Genomic DNA, 23,016 nt, shown 5'->3' on the forward strand with positions numbered 1-23,016 from the left:
TAAGCATCGTATAACTATTGTTATACACTTTTAATAAAACAAAATATGAAAATTGTGCCCTTTTCAAGGTTAAGACATTCTAGAAACCTTAACGAAGACATGATGGAACCTTTGGCTTTTCTCACAATATTTTGCATACCCTTTATCGTATTCTCAGTGGCAATAGATTGTAGTGCTAGGCATGATGGAACCGTTGGCTTTTTTATGCACCTAAGGTATAATAATAATAATAACAGAGTGGGGCTAAGAAATTAATGAGGGTACAGGAAATTACAGTCAATTTAATTTGATGAACTCGCTTAATTTGGTTATTCACAAATGAATCAACATCGCAATATTGTAATTAAAGAATTATAAGATTTAGTCTGATTTGCCAATTGGATTGTCTTTGATCCCTATTTACAAATACATGCGAAATGTTCAAAGAAATAATTATTTGGTAAGAGTATCAAGTTTGTAGATAATAACTTACAAAAAAAGCACTCTAATGTGATAAAATGTTAAATTTTTAAATCGACAAAACGTACCAAAAGATCAAGAGATATAGAATATTGCACCTTAGATTATTTACATCTCAAAGATTTAGCATTAGTATTTTATTGAAAAGTAACATAATTATAAATTGACAGCACAGGGTTCATTCGGCGTGTTTGTAAGTTTTTTAATATAATTTTTAAAGTAAAACATGAATGATTAAAATGAAATTTTATTATTATTATTATTACCACCATCCATAATTACCATTTCATTACTATTGCCCTAGTATTTTGATTATTTAATACTACTGTTATGGGTATCATCAATAATTAATTCCGATCGTCAACAACTAAATTTAAATGTAAAATTTGTTTTAAAAAAATTGTCTATAAAAGTGTGCATATACATCAAATTCCTTTTATTATTTTAAATTGTGTACAAAATATATTGTTAACCGTCTTTTACTGTCGAACCTCGTAAAAGGTAAAGATTTGCATTCAATTGCAGACTAAATCAAAGAAGGTGGCCAATCAACAATGAAGAAACACGTTCAAAATCAAAACAATAAAAAAGTTCATAAACATAGCTTTATTAACTTCATAAGCATAACAATAACTTCATTCAACCATCCATACCGATAGCATGTAGCTTCATCCACTGTACCACCATACCAACCCACCATGAGATCGTTTTCTTACTTTTTGGATGCATTGCTTTACTATAATTTTCATCTGCTAATTGGTGCGATGGTTTTTTCTTTTTAATCAAAGTAATGTGTGTGCTTGAATTTAATTATAAAATATAAATAAAAATAAATTATTAATTAATTTGTGATTTGTTAAAAATATATTTAAAAAATTAAGTCATCCATTACTCGTTTAACAAAGAACCATCTAACGTTTTGGGCCCAAGTGACTCATATACAAAAATAATAATAACAAAAATCCATCTGAATAATTCGTTAATATTTTTCATAGATCAATATGTAATCAATGCGTTTACAGTGTGTTGTATTATATTTTTAAAATATTTTATACAATAAAATTTATTATTTATACACATTCTTCCATTCAAATATTATAAAGTCTGATATACAATCTAAAATCCAATTAATTAATAACCAATCCTAATAAAATGCAAACTATCTTCAAACTAATAATAACTTCCTAATTATACCTCCAACAACATCACCATTCTCATACGAGGTGTCTTTTAAAATTTGTAACTCTATTAGATGTGTGTCAGTGTAGATTGCACTAATGCTTAATTAAGAGACATAAATACAATTTATTTTATGAACAATGTGTTAATATAAGTTTGTAAACATAATGTTTGTTCATTCCTAATTCCTTATAGAAAGGGCTTATGATATTTTTGGGATGAAAAAGCGCCTCCAGTTTGGGCCTGCATTCTTAAAAATACAACCCATATCAGGGGCCTGGAATCTGTCAAAACTGATCCAATGTTGTAACAACTCACAAGTTGCCCAGCTTAATTCGTCAAAACTTTTAGTTGTTTCTTTTTCAATTGATCAAGCCAACAAGTGTCACCTCAAAATGATATTCTACAGCACAATTTCATTATTCTTAAAGCCGTGTACAATTATGCAAAGAAAGAAAACAAAGTTAACAAATCACCACCAATTAAGCGCGCTTTTCAATTATAAAGTTAATAATATTAATATATTTACTTATATATTAATATTAGTATATATAATTTTGTATATCGTGCAACCTTTATACGTTATCAGAAAAATTTTACAGGTTAAAGTAAATTTGACACGCTGTTAGGATGATTACAAACAATGATGTGAAAATCAAATAAAGTCACAATCAAACATAAACTATAACAAAACAAAAATACATGCTTAAAAGTTAATGAATAGTTATTACTGAGGAAAGACAAAAATATTCAGATTCTAAAATTCCAAAAAACCTCATTCCCTTGCTTCCCTTTGTTCTCTCCGCCCACTGCACTCGCCATCGCAGCACTTCTCACTTCTGCGTTTCACACTTTATTTTTCTTCTTCCCTTCACTGCTTTGATCCCAATGCCAACTCATTCATAATACCCTCTTTTCCTCCAAATCACAAACTCAAAACACTCACCTCGTACACTGTTCCTTTGAGTTTCGAAAACATCATAACCGTGTCATTGTTTTCTCCGATTGTTACTTAAAGTAAAACAATATCACGTTGCTTTGAATTGACCCTTTTGGATCAAGGATGAACCCCTACATTGTTGGCTTCGTGGTTCCTCTCCTCGTACTCCTCTTCCGCAATTCCAACAACCGCAAGCGCCGCGGCTTGCCCGCCGACGTCGGCGGTGAGCCCGGCTTTGCGGTTCGGAACCACCGGTTCGGTTCGGTTATGAGTTCGGCTTGGGATGGAGTGACGACTCTGGCGGAGCTGTTCGAGCGTGCATGCAGGGAGCATCATGATAGGTTGTTGCTCGGGACGCGCGAGTTGATCGCGCGTGATGTTGAGACCTCTCAGGATGGAAGAACCTTCGAGAAGCTTCATCTCGGAGATTACCACTGGCTCACCTATGGAAAAGTGTTTGAATCTGTGTGTAGTTTCGCTTCTGGTTTAGCATCGCTGGGTCATCCCAGGGAAGAGCGTGCAGCTATCTTTGCTGAGACCGGGGAACAATGGTTTATTGCATTGCAGGTGTTTGTCTTTATGCTTCGAACTTAATTTCCTTCAATTTTATGTTTTTTTTTTCTTACTCGTGTTTTTGTTTCTTTAGGGTTGCTTCAGGAGAAATGTGACGGTTGTGACTATTTACGCGTCGTTGGGAGAGGAAGCTTTGTGTCACTCGTTGAATGAGGTTTTCGCTATCTGTTTTTGTCACTTGTTATAGATTGCGAAGTGTTACTGACTGTTGTATTTTGCTATCTTGGCTGTTCAGTGCTACTAATTTTTAAAAATTGAACAAGGTATATTCATACTCCTAGTGTGGTGAAAAAAAGAGAAAGGAGGAGAAATTAAAATTCTAAAGCTATCATTTTCTTTTGATGTTTTTTCTAAATTGAGCTTTATTAAAATGTACTACAGTATTACTTACAGCAGTAGTAGTAATGTGGGGGAAGAAACAGTGATATTGTTTATTATGTTTTGTAGCAACTAACAACAGAATAATAGATGGGATGGGATGGGATGGGGTGAGGAGAGGTGAAAAGAAGAGGTGGGATGGGAAGCCTGTAGAGGGGTGCTTGAGTGCTCAATGCTTAAGATATCTCACGAAAAAACTCTTGATTTTAACCTTAACATCATTTTCCTTTATTTAATGGACAAGAATTCACACTGTTTCATGTAATTGTTAATTTAGCTGTAGGTTGTGCCCCCTACTGTGATTTACTTTCTGCACTTTATTTATGGTTTGAAACAGTTTGTTGAAATTGTTTTGCTTCTTTTCCATCATTTTAGTTTATGTGCTGTTTCTATATTTGTTGGTTACCTCACGTTTAAAGTCTGGTGCCAGACAGAGGTTACAACTGTGATTTGTGGGCGCAAAGAATTGGGATCACTAATACATATTAGTGGACAACTTGACTCAGTGAAACGTGTGATATGCACGGCTGTGGATGTCCCATCCGATGCTTCATCTGCTCAGCATGGCTGGACAATCACGTCCTTTGCTGACGTTGAGAGGCTTGGTAGAGAAAACCCTGTTGAGGCTGATTTACCCCTTTCAGCGGATGTTGCAGTTATAATGTACACGAGTGGAAGTACTGGATTGCCTAAGGTTAAAAACATCTTTGAGATACTGTGTTCTTCCAATTTCAACTTTTCTAGCATTTTACTTGATTGACTTTCCTTGATACTCTGGACTCTATATGGGACTGTGTTTTTTAATTTACTTATTTGTATCCTTTTCTCTTACTATTCTTTTTAGTTGTATTATTTCTTGATTTTCTTTCTTTTGCACAGGGTGTGATGATGACACATGGCAATGTCTTGGCAACAGTCTCTGCTGTAATGACAATAGTTCCAAATCTTGGGCCGAAGGATGTCTACCTAGCATACTTGCCAATGGCTCATATCCTTGAATTAGTAGCTGAGGTGTGGGTTTATACTTTAGTGAGGGGATTGAATAAATATTTCAGTTTAAAGTGCATTTCCTCTGTTTTCTTGCATGTATTGACAAACTCAACTACTTGTTTTAGAATTTGCTTGCAGCTGTTGGAGGTTGTATAGGATATGGAACTCCTTTGACTCTAACTGATTCATCAAACAAGATAAAAAAGGGAAAAAAAGGGGACGCCACAGCATTGATGCCAACTGTGATGGCAGCTGTACCAGCAATTCTTGATCGTGTACGTGATGGAGTGCTCAAGAAGGTATTTGATTTGTGATGCAATTAAAGAACACACACCCACATATTAATATTATGCATCAATCTCTGTGTTAGTGAGCTTGTTTGGGTATATAGTCAGTGTAGTAGGACTAAACCCTGATTGTGCAGGTAAATGCAAAGGGAGGATTATCAAAGAAATTGTTTGATTTAGGCTATGCTCGAAGGTTGAGTGCAATTAATGGTAGCTGGTTTGGTGCTTGGGGCTTGGAAAAAGCTCTATGGCATTTTCTTGTGTTCAAAAAGGTCCAAGCAATTCTGGGTGGTCGCATCCGATTTATACTGTCTGGCGGTGCTCCCCTTTCTAGTGATACCCAAAGATTCATCAATATTTGTCTTGGGTCAGTGTCGTATCATCAACTTTCTTTTTTTGTGCAAATAAAAGTGGAAACATCATAACAGAAGAAAAGAAGTGACACAGACACTTAATAGCAGAGATAAGATATTCTCCTTAAGAAACAAAAAAAAGTAGTTAATCAGTCAACAATGCAGAAGTTCAGAGTAAACTAGAAACACAGATTAACTAAGCAATTGGGCTTGATAGTTGGCATTAACAGTAATTCTCGCTTTATATGGGTTTGCTTTTTTTTCTCTTGGAAAATTGAAATCCTATATCTAGCTTTATCATGTACTTATTTTTTTATTTTACTTATCAGATTTCCGGTATTATCTTTTTCTGTCACATTTATAGTTGGTTGTCATTTGCAGTGCTCCAATAGGTCAAGGATACGGTCTCACAGAGACTTGTGCTGGTGGGACATTCTCTGATTTTGATGATATATCTGTGGGTCGTGTTGGACCACCTCTTCCTTGCTCATATATTAAGGTAGTCATTGATCAGATGTAATCCACCTCCATACATTTATGCTATTTTTTATTTTATTTTTGAAAATTTCATTATACTATTGTTTAATGGAATCATAGTTCTTAAGTAGCTTTGGAACAGTTACCCCCTACACTTCATAATGTTTCGAATCATAAGTACAGTTAATCTGCTTTCCTATTTATGATATTCCATTACATACACCTTATTGACCTTTTTTTAATGTAGTGTTCTCTTTATGATTTAGGCTTTCAAAGTAGCTGGTTGTATTAATAATGGATGCCTAGTTTAGATCCCTAAATTATTTATTATAACTCGGTTATGTGTATTCTCATACATATCCAAAATTTATTCTTGTTTCTAACAGTTTGGGGCATTTTCAACTGACGCATCTATTTGCAATTCTCTTATATTTTGATCATCACCTATTTGGGATAACACAAGGGACTTTGGTGTACAATCCAAAGAATTGACTCAACCATGAGAGAAGGTGACAACATAGAAAGAAGTGCAAGAACTAAGGATAAGAATAAGAATAAGATATCCTCAAAGTGGCACCACAACAATAATAATTAGCAAACAACTGAGACAAGCTGACTAACTAAGCATAGCCATCTAATCTCAACCCAAATCTTATTTACTCACCATGTGTGTGCTATCCATTTGATATTGTTCTGTATTTTGCTGTAACATGCCATCTTTAGCAAATATCATAAATTGTGTTTTGCCAAACTTCCTGGCTATTTTAGAATTTGTATGGACTTTGTCGATGCTCAAGTTTTCTTTTATTCAGGTCATATCTCCTAATGTTATCTTTGTATAAATGGTGATTTTTTAAATCATTTTCTATGTACCAATTATCACCATTAATCTAATCCTATTCTTACAATTTGTCAGATATTTATGCTTCCTGATTTCATGTAAGTCTTTTGAAATCTTTCTGGTTATATTTTACAAGTGAATAAAATAAATAGAAACGGCTAGAGACATCTATCTTTATCCTCTTCTTTGTGATTCTTTAGCATTCTTGCTTGCTATGAAACCATTATTGTTGTCTTGCATCCTTGTATGACAGTGCAGTGGAAGTGAGGCTTCAAGATCAAGTCATGAGTTCTACTATATTTATGTTATAGTGGTGGTTTAATTTCTCTTTCTGCATTCAGAATTATATTTCTTATGCCATTATTTGGTATTCCTGGCTCAGCTAATTGATTGGCCTGAAGGTGGATATTCAACTAATGACTCACCGATGCCTCGTGGTGAAATTGTAGTTGGTGGTCCAAATGTCACTCTGGGGTACTTCAAAAATGAAGAAAAGACAAAAGAATCTTACAAGGTATTTTTCTTTTTCCTGTGGGGGATAACTTACGATTTTCCACCTTTGTTAGTGATATTTCTTCCCAGACATAAACCATTCATGAACTTTCACCTAACAGCTTAAGCATTTAGTAGAGTTCATCTTTAAGATAGGATCAAAGCCTATATGACCAAGTGGTTAGGTGTTTGATCCTCACTGCCTCCATGCTTCAAAATGAAGGACAATATTCTGCTCAAGTAGTTGGGCCTGAACATTATCCATGGTTTCAGCCCCAAGCGCTGGGAGGAGATGAGTTAAATATATAACCATTTGTGAATCTTCATGTAACAAGCTTTTAGAGGACTGGTCCTTGACAACTCTGCATAGTCATGCTGAAATTTGTGATTTGCTGTCTTTTCTTTAGTTGCATATATTTACTTTTCTTTCGTTGTAAAGGTTGATGAAAGAGGAATGAGGTGGTTCTACACTGGTGATATAGGGAGATTTCATAAAGATGGTTGCCTTGAGATCATTGATCGGAAGAAGGACATAGTTAAACTACAGCATGGAGAATATGTGTCTTTGGGAAAGGTATGAATATTGGTTCGTGGAATGCACCATTCAATATTTGAAGACTAATTCTTTAAGTACAGGTTGAGGCAGCTCTTCTTGTCAGTCCCTTCGTGGATAATATTATGTTGCATGCTGATCCTTTTCATAGCTACTGTGTGGCACTCGTGGCGGTTTCTCATCCCACATTGGAGCAATGGGCTTCAGAGCAAGGAATTTCTTATTCTGATCTTTCAGAACTGTGCGGGAAAGAAGAAAGTGTGAAGGAGGTCTATGCATCGCTTTCAAAGGTATGCCTTTTGTATAGAAGTCCTTTTACGTATTAATTGTAATATTTTAGAAGAAAATTCACTTTTCAGAAAGTATATTTGTCTGAGTTAACAGTAAAATCTAAACTTAACTTTAACTGAATCAGCTTTTGAGCTTAACACCAGTTCTTCCCCAAATATTGTCCTAGAATATGCTTGTTTGAGCAGTTGCAAAATAGGGTAGAAGGAAAAGTTGGAATGATGATATGGAATGACTAACGATGGAGTTTAAGACTTACTCATTTGTATTTCACCCGACAAATTTTGCTCACTTCCATTTTATTATCAGTTATGAAACAATATCGAAGGTAATTTTTCACCGTCTTCTAGGCAACAGTGATCATAAATTTAGTTTTTGAATAACTTCAATGTCATACATTGTGTAATTCATGTTACCGACTTTACCTATTGTGATAAGACTTGACTGTTGTTATTTTATCCCAGTGAGAAGGTTTAAAAATTGAAATCATGTTTATTTGGACAATGAAACTGATTTTTCAATTAGTATGTTATCCTTCATACTAGACTAAAATATAATAGTATGTAACTATCTGCACATATGTCAAAAATATAGCTTTTATAACCTAACACAATGGCGAAGGATGCTTCGTTTAGTTGTGTCATTTTTTTTTTCAATCGGATTCCCAAATAAAAAGGGGATCTCCTGTCAAATAGTTTTAAGAGTACAACATACGACATATTCATGCCCTTTATTGTTGCAGATGAAATGATATAATATCATTCCTTTTCTTATTACCATAACTTTATGAAATCATTGGCAGGAAGCAAAGAAGGCTCGTTTGGAAAAATTTGAGATTCCTGCAAAAATTAAGCTGCTTTCTGATCCATGGACTCCAGAATCTGGCTTAGTCACTGCAGCTCTTAAGATCAAGAGAGATGTCATTAGAAAGACTTTTCAAGAAGAGCTCTCAAAGTTATATGCCTCGTAGTCGAGACCAAATTTGGATCTGGGTACTCATCCTAGTGAAAGAAGCTACTTTTACATTTTCCTTTTTCCTTTTTGTGGGGTTCTTTATTTTTTTATTTAAAATTATTTTTCCATTTTAAGTTATATTTATCATGCTAGTGAGGCTTATCACGAGTAGAAGGCCAAAATGTTGAATAACTTGAATTTGCAGAGTAGTGAACTTTGTCAAACCTTTTTATGTTTTATCAATCTTTCCACCATAAATTTAGCTCCTCAGAACCAAAAAACTTGCATTTTTGCCTATCACTACTCTTGTTTCAAAATTCTAGACAAAACCAGCGATGTCCAAAGGATGGAACTAAATGCATTTATTTTATGATTTGATACAACTTGGAACGAAGGTTTGGTTGTAAAACACTTCGTGAGACAATTTCTTTTACAAAATTTTCTAGCGTGAGAATTTTTCCCTTTAAAATGGCAAACAAAACTCTGTTTTAATAGCTATACGAGTAGAAGCTTAACGGATAATTTGTAACAGAAAGCGTGAGAATGCATGACGTCCTTACAATTGGTATTTGCTATTTGGCAATTTGAGGAGATGCCGAACGTAAAAAAGTAAGAATTTATTTATTCTTAATTTGAATTGAAGTAGTTTATAAATATTACTAGTTTCAAATTAATGGTAATTAAATTTGTACTTTTTCACTTTATACTTCATTCACTTTAGAGAATTTTAAGCTAAATCCGGGGGGAGCCTTCACCTGTCGATTGTGACCTTCGATCCTGGCTTCTGAGTGTAATTTTAATTTGTCATTCACACACACAAGTTTTCTTTAATATTACCGTTGGCCGAGTACTTTACCACACCATTTCTAGGCAACGTATCACATATGAATAAACAAGCTGAAGAAATTTTTTCGTCTAAACCTCATCTTGTTGTTTATCATGTGTAGAGATATCCAAAAAGCACTCCTGGCTAGGTTCTCTTGTTCTCCGCAAAATCCCCAGCTAGTTAGAGAGTATATGCTGATGTAGTTAGGGAATATGTTCAAACACTCGCATATCAACCTCTGGTTATTGGGCAACAATTCATTTTACTTTGCCCCTAATGGATGATGTTCAATTGCAAATTATAGCTGAAGTTGATCGTTTGCTCTGAACTTGAAATTAGGAGATGATCTCCTCTTACCTACAACTTTTAAGTACCAAAAAAACAATAAATTACTTATTAATTGAATAAATAATCAATGTTTGATTACTTATACTTAAATTTGGTTAAAGTGAGTACTATCTTAGACTTCTAGCCTATTCTTTAATGATTCCAGGCAACCCAAATGGAGAGTGTGTACTTCTCCATGCAATTTAATTGAAGCTATTTTCACTTTTCAGTGATGAAGTATTGCATGAGAGACGTGTCACCACTAAACAAACAAAGCTTTCTCCGTAGCGTATGTAACAACATCTATGCCATTCCGAAAGATGGCATACCCTACCATGCTACCGAAAAATGGACTACCTCATGACAATCTGATGTGTCTCTCAAAAAATATTTCATCCAACTTGGAGTAAATGCGTCCTTTCTCCAATTTTTTTAAAATCAATGTCCTACTCTGGCTATTTCAATGAAGGGAAACTGATTAGCAGTGATTGATACACATCCACCATGTTATAGTTGCCCTTTTATTCTATGTAAAAAGATTAACATTCATTTAAGAAACAGTGCTAGTGTACTGAAAATAAACTCACAAATTTCAGATTTAACAGTTCAACTGCAAAGTGACTGTGTGAAAACTCAAGAAGATCACGTTAAATACGTTTTAACATGAAAGTTGTAGTATTGAAATGGATTCAAGCTTGAGTGAATTTGACTCGAATTCAAAATGTTATTATTCAGTATCTAGATTAAAACCATAAATGAGTTATTTTTAATTCAAGTAATATAATTCCTCAATTATGGATGAACAGTCTTGTATATATACCAATGTTGGAATTCCAAGTGTTTAAGAGTTAGTTGTGAGACAAAGGTTGAAATTGGATGAGATCAACTAAAAATGAAGGAGGCAAGGGAGAATGAAGGAGACCCACATTCATCTTTGGGCCATGATGTGAGCATGACTTGAAGCCAACCAAATCAGAAACAGTCCCCACATCCTCTTCCCATGTGACCATTAGTTTGTTTGTTTCCATCAACTTTAAGCCTTTTCGGATGTTTCATGGACACTCCATATACTGTCCATCCAATGCTGTGCTACTTTCCCTTTTCTTCAATATATGTATACTTTTCCCTCCCCTTTCTTTTCCTAAAGTACAAATAAAGGGGTTATGTTGTTGCATTATTTCTTAATAGTTTTTTATTTGAGAAATAAAAAGTTTAAAAACATAAGTTTGAAGGCTTATATTTTATTTAATTATTCAACAAAAGCAGTGTCGAATATTATAAAAAGTAACAAGCAAAATATAATTATCAGATACTACAAATTGTATTAGAGGAAGTAAGTGGGTCTACTGGTCATCTCCTCGTGTCTTCTGTGTGTAACTTGTTTGACAAAAGGAGAGAGATAATGAAGAAGAAAATTCGTGCTAATTCCTTAACTGGTACGTATCACATGTTCACTTTCACACGCAGACACGGTATTGGATAAAGGAAGTTTTGCTCAAACATGCAATTTTTATCTGAGGTACATATTACTTTAAGCAATGTTACTTATATTTAAATCACATAATGAATAATCCAAGTAGTATTATTAGCTTAACTAGCGTTTATTTAATGTTTGTCATGAAAATCAATTCTCTTGCTGAATGCTCTGCTGAGTACTTCAATCTGTGACTTGATCACGGTAACTTTTCAAAATTCAAGAATTGCAATATTTTTTTTATACATAGTTGTCTCTTTTTCAGTGACCGGACTATAGGTATTGGCTTAATTGTCATGCCAAAATTAGTATTATGTCTTGTTGACTTCACTAGTTAGTGCAGTGGTTTGATAAATGAACAAAAATTTACCAAAAAAGAAAAACCATCACTATAGTTAATTTAACGAAAGTATTGCAAGACTCTTTCAGCAGATGGTAATTCAAACTTTCCCATGTTAAGGTCAAACAATATAAAATATTAATTTTTAACGATTCAACCTAAAGAATTGAAAAATAAAATAGAGTTAAGTTTATCCTAGAAAGAAACGGTAAAACTATAAGTTTTTTGTTTTTGGTCACAAATTAGATGCAAATTAGGAGAAGAAAATTCGAGTTTTACATATAACAAAAATTGAACCCTATTTCTTTGGATAAATATCACTCTACCTTACTAAGCTAAGCTATCATGGGAGGGACAAAAATTACAGGTTTTATGTGTTGGAGGAGTTAATGAGACGGGCCATGGCCCAAGAAACCGCATGAGATTGAGCAGTGTTTATTTTGACCTTGTCAAAGCTCTAATACCCAAATCAAGTGGCAGTCGCAAATTTTGACCTTATCCACGCATATGTCGCATTCCCTTGTTTATCTTTTTTTAATAAGTTTTTGAAAACCAAGTTATTGGCTTTTATTGGCTTAGACTTGGACATTTCCATAATAATTATTTATAATGATAATTTTTTATCAGTAAAAAAGAGTGCACTTTATTGGCTTAGACTTGGACATTTCCATAAAATAGAACATCACTAACTAACATGCACCGGGTTAGTTGAAGATTCCTTTAGGATAAAATGATTTATAACAAATTACTACTAATATACTACTCCTACTTCTACTTTATTTAGCTCATTATATAATATCATATTGATAAAAAGATATTAGATAATAATGTCAAAAGTTATCATGGCCTAATTAAAATTTTAAACTTTTGTAGAAAAGATGTATCCTTTGGGTAATGAATACACAATTTTAAGAACAATTTTATATGCATTGATCAATAATGTGAAAAAAAAAAGCTGCTAGATTAATCATTTTAATATACTATTAAATTTTGAATTTTGTATAAAAGCTGAGATTAAGTATTCACAAATAAAAAAAAATTATAGTTACTATATTAAAATTATAAAAATATAATAAATATTTTTTAATAAAATTTTATTCTTAATTTTTAACTAAGCTTGCACTTCTCACGTTGACATATGTTACATCGTTCAGATACACAGCATTTAAAATGGCGATACCATTTCATTGATTACTCTTACCTACTTGAACTGAAGGAGTCTATGTTCTAATTTGCATTGATACTTCGTTCAAACCCGACACACTGTCTAGAAGATGACTCTTAAATTTTGTGAAAAACATGAAATTTTGTTTTTCCCAAAACATTTGTTTGAGTTAAATTCACATGAAAAAATAAATGAATAGTTGAAAATCCATATGGCCATACAAAATGGGTATGCTTGTTTAGCTTTTGAAATACTTTCTAATTTTTTTGTTTGTATAAACTACCATTTTGCATTTTTTTTTTAGATTTATACAAGAAAGTGTGAAAATAATATTTCATTTCTACCTTATTTTTAAATATTTGACTTTACTATTTCTGGTATAAATATTTGAAAGAAGGAAATAAAATGAAAAAATGTGATAAATTTGTAATTATTTATGAAAATAAAAAATGTTTTCTTTAACTAAATAAATCCTAATATTTAAATTGCACAAATCAGAAACGCGACAAATAGCAGGCAAAATTTTTGCCTTTTCTTCAATGAGTAATGCCTTGTGTTCTTACAACAAGCTAAAAAAACAAACAGATGCTTACTAATACGAAAACCAAATTACAAGCAGCACTTAACCATACGTGCATGTTTGGATTATATTATTTTAAGGGAAATAATCATTTTTCTTTTAAAATCCCCTTTTAGAAATTAACAACAAAATTTATTGTTAGAAATGTACTGAATAAGGAATTAACTCGGTCCCACCTATAAGAAAAAGAAACCAAGTACCTATTCGGCATACTAAGCCGGGTATCCTTCGTCAGGATTAAAAGGTAAATAACCCAATTTAAGGTAATAATCAAAGTATTATTTAAACCAGAACAATGGGCCACAGTATAAAGGCTGACTCAACAGGCCTATCAGCCCAATAAAATACCTATAAAAGGAAGGTAAGAAATACAGGTAGAGGTTGACTTTCCATTATTTAATAACATTTATTGCTCAGAACTAAATCATGAATTTACCATCAGAGTGTCTTTTGCAGGTACTCTCCTACATCAGCAATTGTCAAAAAGATGCTATACCAGAGGTTCAAAAATAACTGTTTCTTTAGCAGGAACAAGAAATAAACTAAACCAAATATGTACAAAATTTGTGGTCTTGGCTTGATAATTTTTTAAATAACTTTCAAATCAAATTACTTTATTTTTCAAGGATGAGAATAATATATACTTCAGCAAGCATAGCTTAATAATTAGGCATAAGCACAACAGAAACCCCTTTTCATTTTCAAAACACTGATTTTTTATTTAAATTTTCAACTATTAAAAGTAAAAAAAATAAAATTTTCATTTAGATTTAGATTTTATAATTATAAGCATATGACAATATTTTTAAAAGATATATAGGAAAAGTTATAATTAATGAAACAGATTTAAGATTAAAAAAAAAAACTAGAAGGTGATAAAGCTTACCTTGAACGGAAAAAGCTAATTAAGTTGGGGTTAGTTTAATTGCATATATCAGAGTTGGATTTTGGAACCTAGGAATCTGTTGTGCTGTATTAATCCATAACGAACGAAGTAAATTACATTACACTACACTGACACAAAACTATTACATTACATTGTTAAGATTCATACATGGTGCTTGTGGGGCCAAACTCATGATCTTCCATTTAGTTTCACTTTCCCACCATATATATTCTCAAGAATACCTTCCCTCTTTTTAAATTGGTTCACATCGCATTTGGTTTTTACTTTCCTTCAAGTCTTCTTCACTCTACCCACCTCCTTCATTCCCAAGTTTGTGTCAACCATAACATGAATAGAAATGGGTACAGAGAAGAAAAAACATGCTGCTATTTCCACCCGAAACAACTACTTGTTGGGGTGTGCCCCTTGTGCTTGAATGAGAGGCTCCTTATAGTGGCTGCCAAACAGGGTCGCCACCAGAATCGCCCCTCTGCCCATAAACCTTCACAGAGGCTTCAAAGTTCCATACACAGAAAACCATCCTCTTCCATTCACAAGATCTTTGCTTTTGGTTCTCTCTTCGGTCGCCAAGAATCCCATCAGTGGAAATCTAACAACTATGAGTATGATGTCTCTCCCAGTCCAGAAGGTAACATAACACTAATTACCTTATAGCTTGATTATTTTACTAATAATTCTCATTTTTATAATTACTCTCCTTCCAACATAAAAAAAAAGTTTTTTTTTCTCTTGTGGGGTGATTATACTTGTTAGCACTAGTGGGGGATATTTTTCCACTTGTAATGTTAATGTCCATGGTGAGGTAGGGGTAGGGAGGGGGTGATGGGTTGGTGTTTCATGAATTGCTTTCATTATTGGAGGAGAATTATGGGTGCATGTTTGTGTGTCTTCATGTGGAAGATTAGATTGTGATGATGACGAAATTAAGGTCAAAAAGCGTAGTTGCTACGGTAAGAGAGCTAAGACGCTAAGACAGGAGAAGGTGAAGGCTTTCGGTTGTGTGTCATTCTTTTCCTCTTGGCGTGGCATATGATTGTCAGATGCAAACGCCAAGAGCATCATGACACTCGAGAATTATATTTCAAAATTATGGCCTATGGATTTGAGTAGGAATTAGGGTACATAACTAATCTGGCAAAATGTCATTCATGTGTATAAAAGCTATATGATGCCATCATTGAAGATATGTGTATTTTTACCTATGTAATGTAAATCCCCGTGTGAGCGAAAAACATATAGTGTGTCTAGGTAAAAAATATTGTGCCAAGTACATTAGATTTTTGTATCCGCGGTCAATCAAGAACCAAATCCGTCGGCAGCATAGACACTCAGAACAATTAGGCGTGTAAGACCTTAATTTAGAGCAAATATATAATAATATATCACATTGATTTTATTTTGTTTTTCTATATACCCAAAAATGGTAGTTTCATTTGACTAGGTGCAAGAATGCTACACTCCATAATATAAAGCACAAAACAAAAAGTAAACAAACCTTAGGGCATTATACTAGTAAAGTAACTTATTCTTTTGTGTATCTCCGCAAAGAGTTACATTTTCCTTTTTCTTTTGTCTTGGTAGCTACGAATGACAATGATATTCTGGAATGACTTTAACTTTGCAGACTCATTCATCTCAATCAAGTTTGAAGAGAATGGGGTGGCATCGTGGGAAAAAAAGGGCACGGTCTCTAAGATGTCCATGTCCTGGAACCATCATAGCAATAGCAAGGACACTAAGAGCGTGATAGAGCATGGGAAGTCACGTGACACATTGAGGTGGCGAAAGCGGATAGGTCACATGTTCCAGCTCATTAGATGGAAGAAGAATGGAGGAGTGTGCCACGTGGGCAGCAAGGTAGAGGGAGTGAAGGTGAGAAAGGGTTGGATGAGGACTCTGACAAAGAGGAAAACGACCATGGAATAAAGGAACCAAAAGAAAGACCATTTGTGCCTTTGGTCTACACTTTGCAGTGTGCACTGTAAAGTTATATCACACTATTGATATGGTAGAGTCAAAATTAGCTTTGTTACTTGCTCCAAAATGTGCTTTAGATTACCAAAAAGAAAAGGGTAGTGCTTTGCATGCTTTGAGTACTTGGGGGATGGGGTTTTTCTTGTAATTCTTTTTTCTAATTTCTTCATCGCTATAGACAGTACAGACTGTAAAAGGGTTTGTTGAAATTGCTTTGGATTTAAAGATTTATACTTAAATAAGATGAACATTTGAGTACTCTCCATACTGAGGCACTGCCAAAACTCCCCATGTTAGGTACCCATAGTGGGAAACAATGAAGCATAAGGGCCCTGTAACATAATGCTACATGACTTGTCTTATAGTTGTCTTAGGGGGAGAATGTCTTGTTCCCAATTTTCGGTATAACAATCGATGGGTTCTTTTTATTAATAGAAAAAAGTCTAAACATATTTTTAAAAAAATTAACTTGAAAATTATTTGCTCAATAATATGTTTTTCCCACGTAAGTCATACTGCATGTGTGTTTGTCCGATTAGGCCCTTATAATTTGCTTAATGGTGTGATAGGTGTCCTACACAAAACCAATTTGTCCCCAAGTGATCGATGGCATTAGGGGTAGGGACATGAATTTGCCACATCAGGACCACAACATTGGAAGGGGCTGATAGAGAAAAGCTTTATTCGGAGCAGAAGAAAATGACAAGACATAATCGAATCCTCACCCAACTAAAAATCAACAAGTGCATCAGATGAGGGAAATAGAGGAAATGTGGCACCATTTGGATCATAGGAATTATATGATTGAAAATTTTCTGTAGAAAACAAACACATATTGCTTTATGCCTACGTTTAGGAATTTGGATATTTAAAGGCCCTGCGATGTGAGATGAGTACCTTTATCCCGAGTTAGAACTTAGCTAATCCATTTCCTTTCAAACAAAGAAAACTGAATTTATGTCAAATTGGTGAACCAATACGAAAGAGAAGCTTAAAAGATAGAGCATCGCATATACAATTGACAAATCTATGTAAACATTTATTTTATGAATAAAATTTAAGAAATTTGTGCATTATGCCTCACCACCTAAAAGTGGTTATATGTTCACATCCTCCATACCATTGTAATTTCACATTTAATGCTTAATCTTTAATTCTTTTTATATCTTGATGGTATATCTGTATGCATGTGTTTGTATATATATGCTAATTGAGAGGGGTTGTCTCTCCTTGTCAAGGCCTGCATGTGTACATGTGCTCCTTTGGAATATCAATTTGTTATGTGTAATGCATTGGCATAAAAAATTATTATAGCTTTATGTGATTGGAAGGGTCGAGAGTGGCAACTGAGGACCGCTCAAAGTTCTTACTATTGGTAAAGTGAGCTCATCCATGACAAATGACAATGTAGAGCCGCAACACTATGTGCACCTAACTGTAGTTTCTTTGGCCACAAGCCTTCAATTACAAGGGTCTCTTCTCGGTGATCCTTAGTCGAAATAGTCTTTAATAGGCCACTTTGAATTGTTTGTCAAACATTGGAAAAAAGTGAAGTTGCTCTATACAGAGTGTACTGATAAACCAAATATTATAAAGATCAATAATGGCAATTTAGACTCCGGACATCTTAATGGCTAGGCCACTGTTCACAACCTCCACTCTGTCCCTATTGGTTTAACTATTGCTCACTTATTTCCTGTATTGCTTTAACTTCTCACTTTCTTGTCAATTTCATTTCCAAGTTACAACATAACAGCCCATGTGAAATGAACCCTCTCTTTTGTTGCCATCTCATTGATGACCCTTTTATTTTGGAGCCTAAAAAATATTGCTTGCACCAATTTTCTTTTGAGTCATTTCTTACGGCTACACCCTAGATTAATCCTTAAAATGATCTTAATTGAACATTTTGGTCCTTTAGATTTCAGAAGCCTTACATTAGTCTTATGAACATTTTTAAAATTTTTAAAAATTGAATAAACAAGTTATGTAATCTTGAACAGTTTGGGGGGTTTACTCCGTTTCTTTTTTATATATCCATAATAATGACAGAGAAATATATCAGAACAATTTGCGACTTCCACCTTTCTGTTGTTTTTATTGTTTTGGACGTTGATAATATTAATATTAAAGAAAAAAAATTACAATGTGAGGTATCACCTCGATGCCCTGAGTGTTTTAGAAAATCACTCTTCAAATTATTTTAGCCAAAAATTTATTTATTTAAACACACAATTTTCATCTCAAAAAATTTGAATTGAGATGGTCCTTTACTTTACGCAAACAGGAAAAGCATGGTTTGAAGATATGAGCTCAGAAAGTTTTGCACTAATGATAAGAGTGCTAGACTAGTTGACAATAGCAAGTTAACTAATGCATATCAGTGGCTATCAAACTGCTAGATAATCTGTTAGATGAGAAATGAGTATGCAACTAGTTAAGTGAGATTGAAAATTTGAAGAAATTCAATATTTAAGAAAAATTATTTCCCTGTATATATATTGGAATCATGGTATATTTTTAAATGAAAATCCCTGTTGCTAGTTTAATTTGTTTGGCCAATAGATTAGCGTTAAAAAATCAGCGATGACAGAAAAAACCAAAAAAAAGAAGCAAAAAAGCAAGTGTTTATCCCCGTGAGTTAGACCGGCGTGTAAAAAAAAGAATATGTAAAATAATGCATTTTTTATTTGTAAAAAAAATAATTTTGATAAATTAAAAAAAATAGAAAAAATAAATAAATAGTGTGTGCACTAAATTTATGTAAATAATAATAGTATATTATTTATTAATATATGATAATATCATATTATATATACAGGGTTAGGATTAAATAAATTAGATGTCAAATGGCATATTTAATAACTTTTTACAAAAAGGAGATTATATTAATATAACCATTTAATTTAAAGTTATGAAAATATAAGTAAATTGAGGGTATTTACTATGTAATGCGCCATCCGCAATTATTGTGTTTTCTTTTCAAAACAACAAAATTACATGTGATTAGTTTTATGAAATAAAATAAAATAAGAATGAGGTGGCTGTGGTGAGCTTTTCATTACGTTGTCAGTGGTGAGAAGGTGGTTATAGAAACGCTCTAATCTAAGTAATGAAAAGAGTGAAGGATTAGAAATGTTTACCTAAGACGCATTTGAGATATACATAAGTGCTAATAAATCTTATGCTGCCATGTTCAGGGAACAGTCCAGGTACATAAAGCCTTTTTATTTTAATTTTTGGGCCTATGTTGATTTCACTTTTTGTTGTTGTGGATGTCCTAAGATATAAATTTAGGCTCAAACTTTTGGGGCTGCTTTTCACACCTTTTTTTTTTCACACACTATTATATTTCTTTTATATATTTTTTATATGATAAAAAATTGTTTTTTTCTTAAATTTAGTCTAGAATTTAAACTTTGATAGTATGTTCATAATTAGTTTTGAAAATTAAATTCAGAAACTTATATTAAAAATGCTTTTAAAAACTGAAAATTTTATAATAAATTATTGTGATGTAACGAAAAAAAGTTAAAACCAACCCTTTATCATTTGCGCTGCATCTTTTTTGTATTCACGCTACTCTTAGTCCTTTAAACACTTTTTACTCTAAATAATTTATAATTAATATCACCTTCAAATTTGTTCATGTCTTTTGTTTAAGAGTTTGAAAAAAAAAAGTAAGAGAAAAAGAAAGATGATTGGTTCAAAACATTCTAAATAAGAAAACGTAAAAATATGAGATTAGGAGAGTTTTAGAATGATTTACAAACTCTTTCCATCTTATTTAAAAAATCTTCTAAACAAAGATAACTATCATCTAGATCTTCTCCTTTCTTTCAAAATTAACTCTCAAACAAAGCCTTAATTTAGAAAGTCTATTATTTATAAAATAACATTTTGAAAGATTTAGAAAACACATGAAATTAAATTTTTGAATGTTTATTTTAATAGCTTTTAAAAATAAGTTTTCAAAAATTTGCAATATTTGAAATTCAACCTTTTTTCAATAGTAGATAAATGGTTTTGAGGGTATTTTTAAGATAAAAAGTTTTTAAAAAATAAGGGTGGTGCAATTAGAAGGTAGGAAAAAAAAAAAGAGGATACAAAAAGTATGGGCTGTTGATTTAAATGAGAGGAAGGTCCAGAGGCAAAGCCCAAGAAACAAAATAAAAACCATGAATTATATGTTTGATTATCGTTGACCTTGACAGCAGAACAAAATCTCTAATTGACAAGGGCCAACTTTTACATTCTTTTAATTTAGAATAACAAATATTCACTCTCTCAGAAGTTATACAAATTAACACCCCAAAAAATCCAACATTCGTAACCCTTTTCAGTTTAATTTTTACAATTACAAATCTTGTAGTAAATTAATCCCACTCGAGAAAAATGGAATAGCGAACAAACCCTTGCCAAAACAGAACATTCGTATATTAGTAACTCTAAACCCACTCCTAACCACGTTGGTGATGATTATGAAGGAAGGAACACTAGAATTTTCACGACGCATTCAAGCTATAACAGAGATTCCATATTCTTGAGAAGATGATGGCTGTAAGGCACGAATGCGAATGTCATATTTCGTATGATTCGATGCTTCAGTGGCAGGGGATGGTTCTGTTCCCTTTGAAACAAGAGGAAAGGAAGATGAAGTGTAATCATTGTACGCATATCCAACATGGTTGCAACACTTTCGACAAAGAAGCTTGGTTTTTCGACGGAACAAACCCCACGAGTGCTTAGAAAAATGTGGGACACATTCAATTTCATCAACCTGGGTGAGTCTGCTATCATCAACATTCATGAATGATATAATACCTCGTTTTATGGATTTCCCATATTTAGAACCAATGGATGATATGTTCCGGTTAGAGGATGATAGGTTAAGTTCATACCCGCATGTTCCACAACTGCCATAAACATAGATAGACATTCGAATTGCAAAAAGATAAAAGTAAATTAGTTATTATGTGAAAATCATAATTAGAAAAACCAAGTAATTATCTCTCGAATGTAAATTGTCTAATACTATGGCTTTCTATTTACTTAGTGACATACACCAATTTTTTTTTTTGAAAGTGGTTTATTTTCATTTACACCAGCCCCTAAATAGTTGTGTTCAAATGCAATTGTGACATTGGAATGCACAATGACTGAGATACTATTGGAATTTCAGTTCACAGGGCGTAGAAACATGGTACTTATGGCAAGAAACAACTAGAAAAGGAGAAACAATTGCAACGAGACTATAGACATGAAACAAATAAATTAAGAAAAAAGGAGGCATAAAAGGACACAAATCTTAATCCCTAAGAAATTGAAAAGATGTGATGTATTGAATGGAGTATGGAAATAGAAAAAAGTGGGCGGTAGTTCGTAGTTATAAGGGAAAGAACCTGTAGTGGACATCCCTTTGAGAAGAAGAGGTTGAATTGTGATGAACGTGTCCATTGCTGAGCACCGAATTGTTCATTTTGAGATGATGAGTGGAGAGAGAGAGAGAGAGAGAGAGAGGAAGAAGAAGAAACTGCCTTCTTGGAAGTTAGTGTCGCGTTTTGTGTAGGAACGTGTCCCAGGGAATGATGACGACTTTGACTTTACCCAACCCGCATAACACTTAAGGTGCAATTCAATACAAGCTTAATTAAATACTATAAATTTTATAAAATTTATTAATATATATTAGATTTTTATTTTAGTATTTATATTTATGAAATTTAATAATTTTTTGGTGTAATTTATAACATAAATTATTGTTTCAAAAAATTATTAAATAAATATCCAAAGTCATAACGTTAAAAAAGTATATATATATTCGTTGATTTTATATAAACACATGATAAGTATAACATATAACGAGAGTTAATGATTTATTTTTAAATTATAACTATTAATTTAAAAAATATAAAATACTTTCTTAAATTTATAACAACAGTAACAAGTATCTAATGACACGTACTCTGTTAGTACTCAATTCGTGATTAAAAAGAAGTTTGTACATTTATATTTTAATTATTTCTCTATATAAATGTAAGTTTTATTTATCTTGAAAAAAGGTTATTTATTTATATTTGTTACGGGAAACCAAAATAAAAAATGACCTTGTGTTTCCGTGTTGCGCCGACAGAGGCAATAGAAAACTCCAAAATAACCTTCTGATGACACGTTTCAAAAGATAATAAAAAATAACATTGTATGACCAATGGAATTTGTTTGCCAATTAAGGTTGTAATGATGATAATTATATAAACCCAATTCTAAATCATTTTCTTCTCAACCAAACGTCCTCTGGGAAGCATCACGCAAATGCCGATTGAATTGAGTTTATTTTGAGAGAACGCTTAACTTTATAAAAAGCATCTTGACAATTAGTTAAAATCAATTTTTTTAACATTATAACATTATCCAAATAAAAATTTATAATATTTTTTTCATATGATAATTTACAATTGAGTACTTGTGTAAATTTTTTCATATAGGTATATTTATCTTACAATTATTGATAAGATATTTTTAATTAAATATTAATAAGATTATTAACTTTTTTATAGTTATTTTTCATAAGATTTATTCTCTAAGAATTATTTGAAAATGAGTTAAAAGAAAAGAGAGGAAAAATTATTTTAAATAAAAATATAAATTAATATATTAAC

At 32.6% G+C, this 23,016-nt stretch overlaps 2 protein-coding genes and 1 pseudogene across 3 annotated transcripts; 2 read left to right on the forward strand and 1 right to left on the reverse strand.

Annotated features, from left to right (window-relative positions):
* Positions 1–2,397: 2,397 nt before the first annotated feature.
* On the forward strand, positions 2,398–9,032 carry LOC113874712 (long chain acyl-CoA synthetase 9, chloroplastic-like). 2 transcript variants are annotated; one of them, XR_003506097.1, is made up of 11 exons: positions 2,398–3,145; positions 3,225–3,305; positions 3,960–4,223; positions 4,409–4,540; positions 4,645–4,818; positions 4,944–5,173; positions 5,541–5,658; positions 6,860–6,991; positions 7,409–7,543; positions 7,674–7,812; positions 8,613–8,729. XR_003506097.1 is itself a non-coding variant. In XM_027512930.1 (11 exons), exons 1-11 carry the CDS (start codon positions 2,702–2,704, stop codon positions 8,778–8,780), a joined length of 2,085 nt encoding a protein of 694 aa, XP_027368731.1. In that variant the 5' UTR covers positions 2,398–2,701; the 3' UTR covers positions 8,781–9,032. The 2 variants fall into 2 exon arrangements, 1 of the variants encoding a protein (XP_027368731.1); XM_027512930.1 differs by having other exon boundaries at positions 7,606–7,812; positions 8,613–9,032.
* Positions 9,033–14,634: 5,602 nt separating this feature from the next.
* Positions 14,635–16,655, forward strand: LOC113852604 (annotated as a pseudogene).
* A 3,988-nt stretch (positions 16,656–20,643) lies between these two features.
* LOC113852771 (uncharacterized protein At4g08330, chloroplastic-like) lies at positions 20,644–21,913 on the reverse strand. Its single transcript, XM_027483141.1, has 2 exons — positions 21,760–21,913; positions 20,644–21,273 (listed from the first exon to the last, which is right to left on the reverse strand). Exons 1-2 carry the CDS (start codon positions 21,834–21,836, stop codon positions 20,874–20,876), a joined length of 477 nt encoding a protein of 158 aa, XP_027338942.1. The 5' UTR covers positions 21,837–21,913; the 3' UTR covers positions 20,644–20,873.
* Between the last annotated feature and the right edge of the window lie 1,103 nt (positions 21,914–23,016).

The sequence above is a fragment of the Abrus precatorius genome, unplaced genomic scaffold (assembly GCF_003935025.1).
Source record: "Abrus precatorius isolate BTA unplaced genomic scaffold, Abrus_2018 Scaffold10, whole genome shotgun sequence".
In the NCBI taxonomy this organism is placed as follows: Eukaryota; Viridiplantae; Streptophyta; class Magnoliopsida; order Fabales; family Fabaceae; genus Abrus; species Abrus precatorius.

Bases quoted from the DNA above. Each gene is read 5' to 3' on its own strand.
- LOC113852771 (XM_027483141.1), bottom strand. From the start codon at position 21,836: ATGAACAATTCGGTGCTCAGCAATGGACACGTTCATCACAATTCAACC. The intron at 21,274-21,759 runs GTTCTTTCCCTT...TGTTTATGGCAG, and splicing joins CAAAGGGATGTCCACTACAG to TTGTGGAACATGCGGGTATG.
- LOC113874712 (XM_027512930.1), top strand. From the start codon at position 2,702: ATGAACCCCTACATTGTTGGCTTCGTGGTTCCTCTCCTCGTACTCCTC. The intron at 4,224-4,408 runs GTTAAAAACATC...TCTTTTGCACAG, and splicing joins GAAGTACTGGATTGCCTAAG to GGTGTGATGATGACACATGG. The intron at 5,174-5,540 runs GTCAGTGTCGTA...TGTCATTTGCAG, and splicing joins TTCATCAATATTTGTCTTGG to TGCTCCAATAGGTCAAGGAT.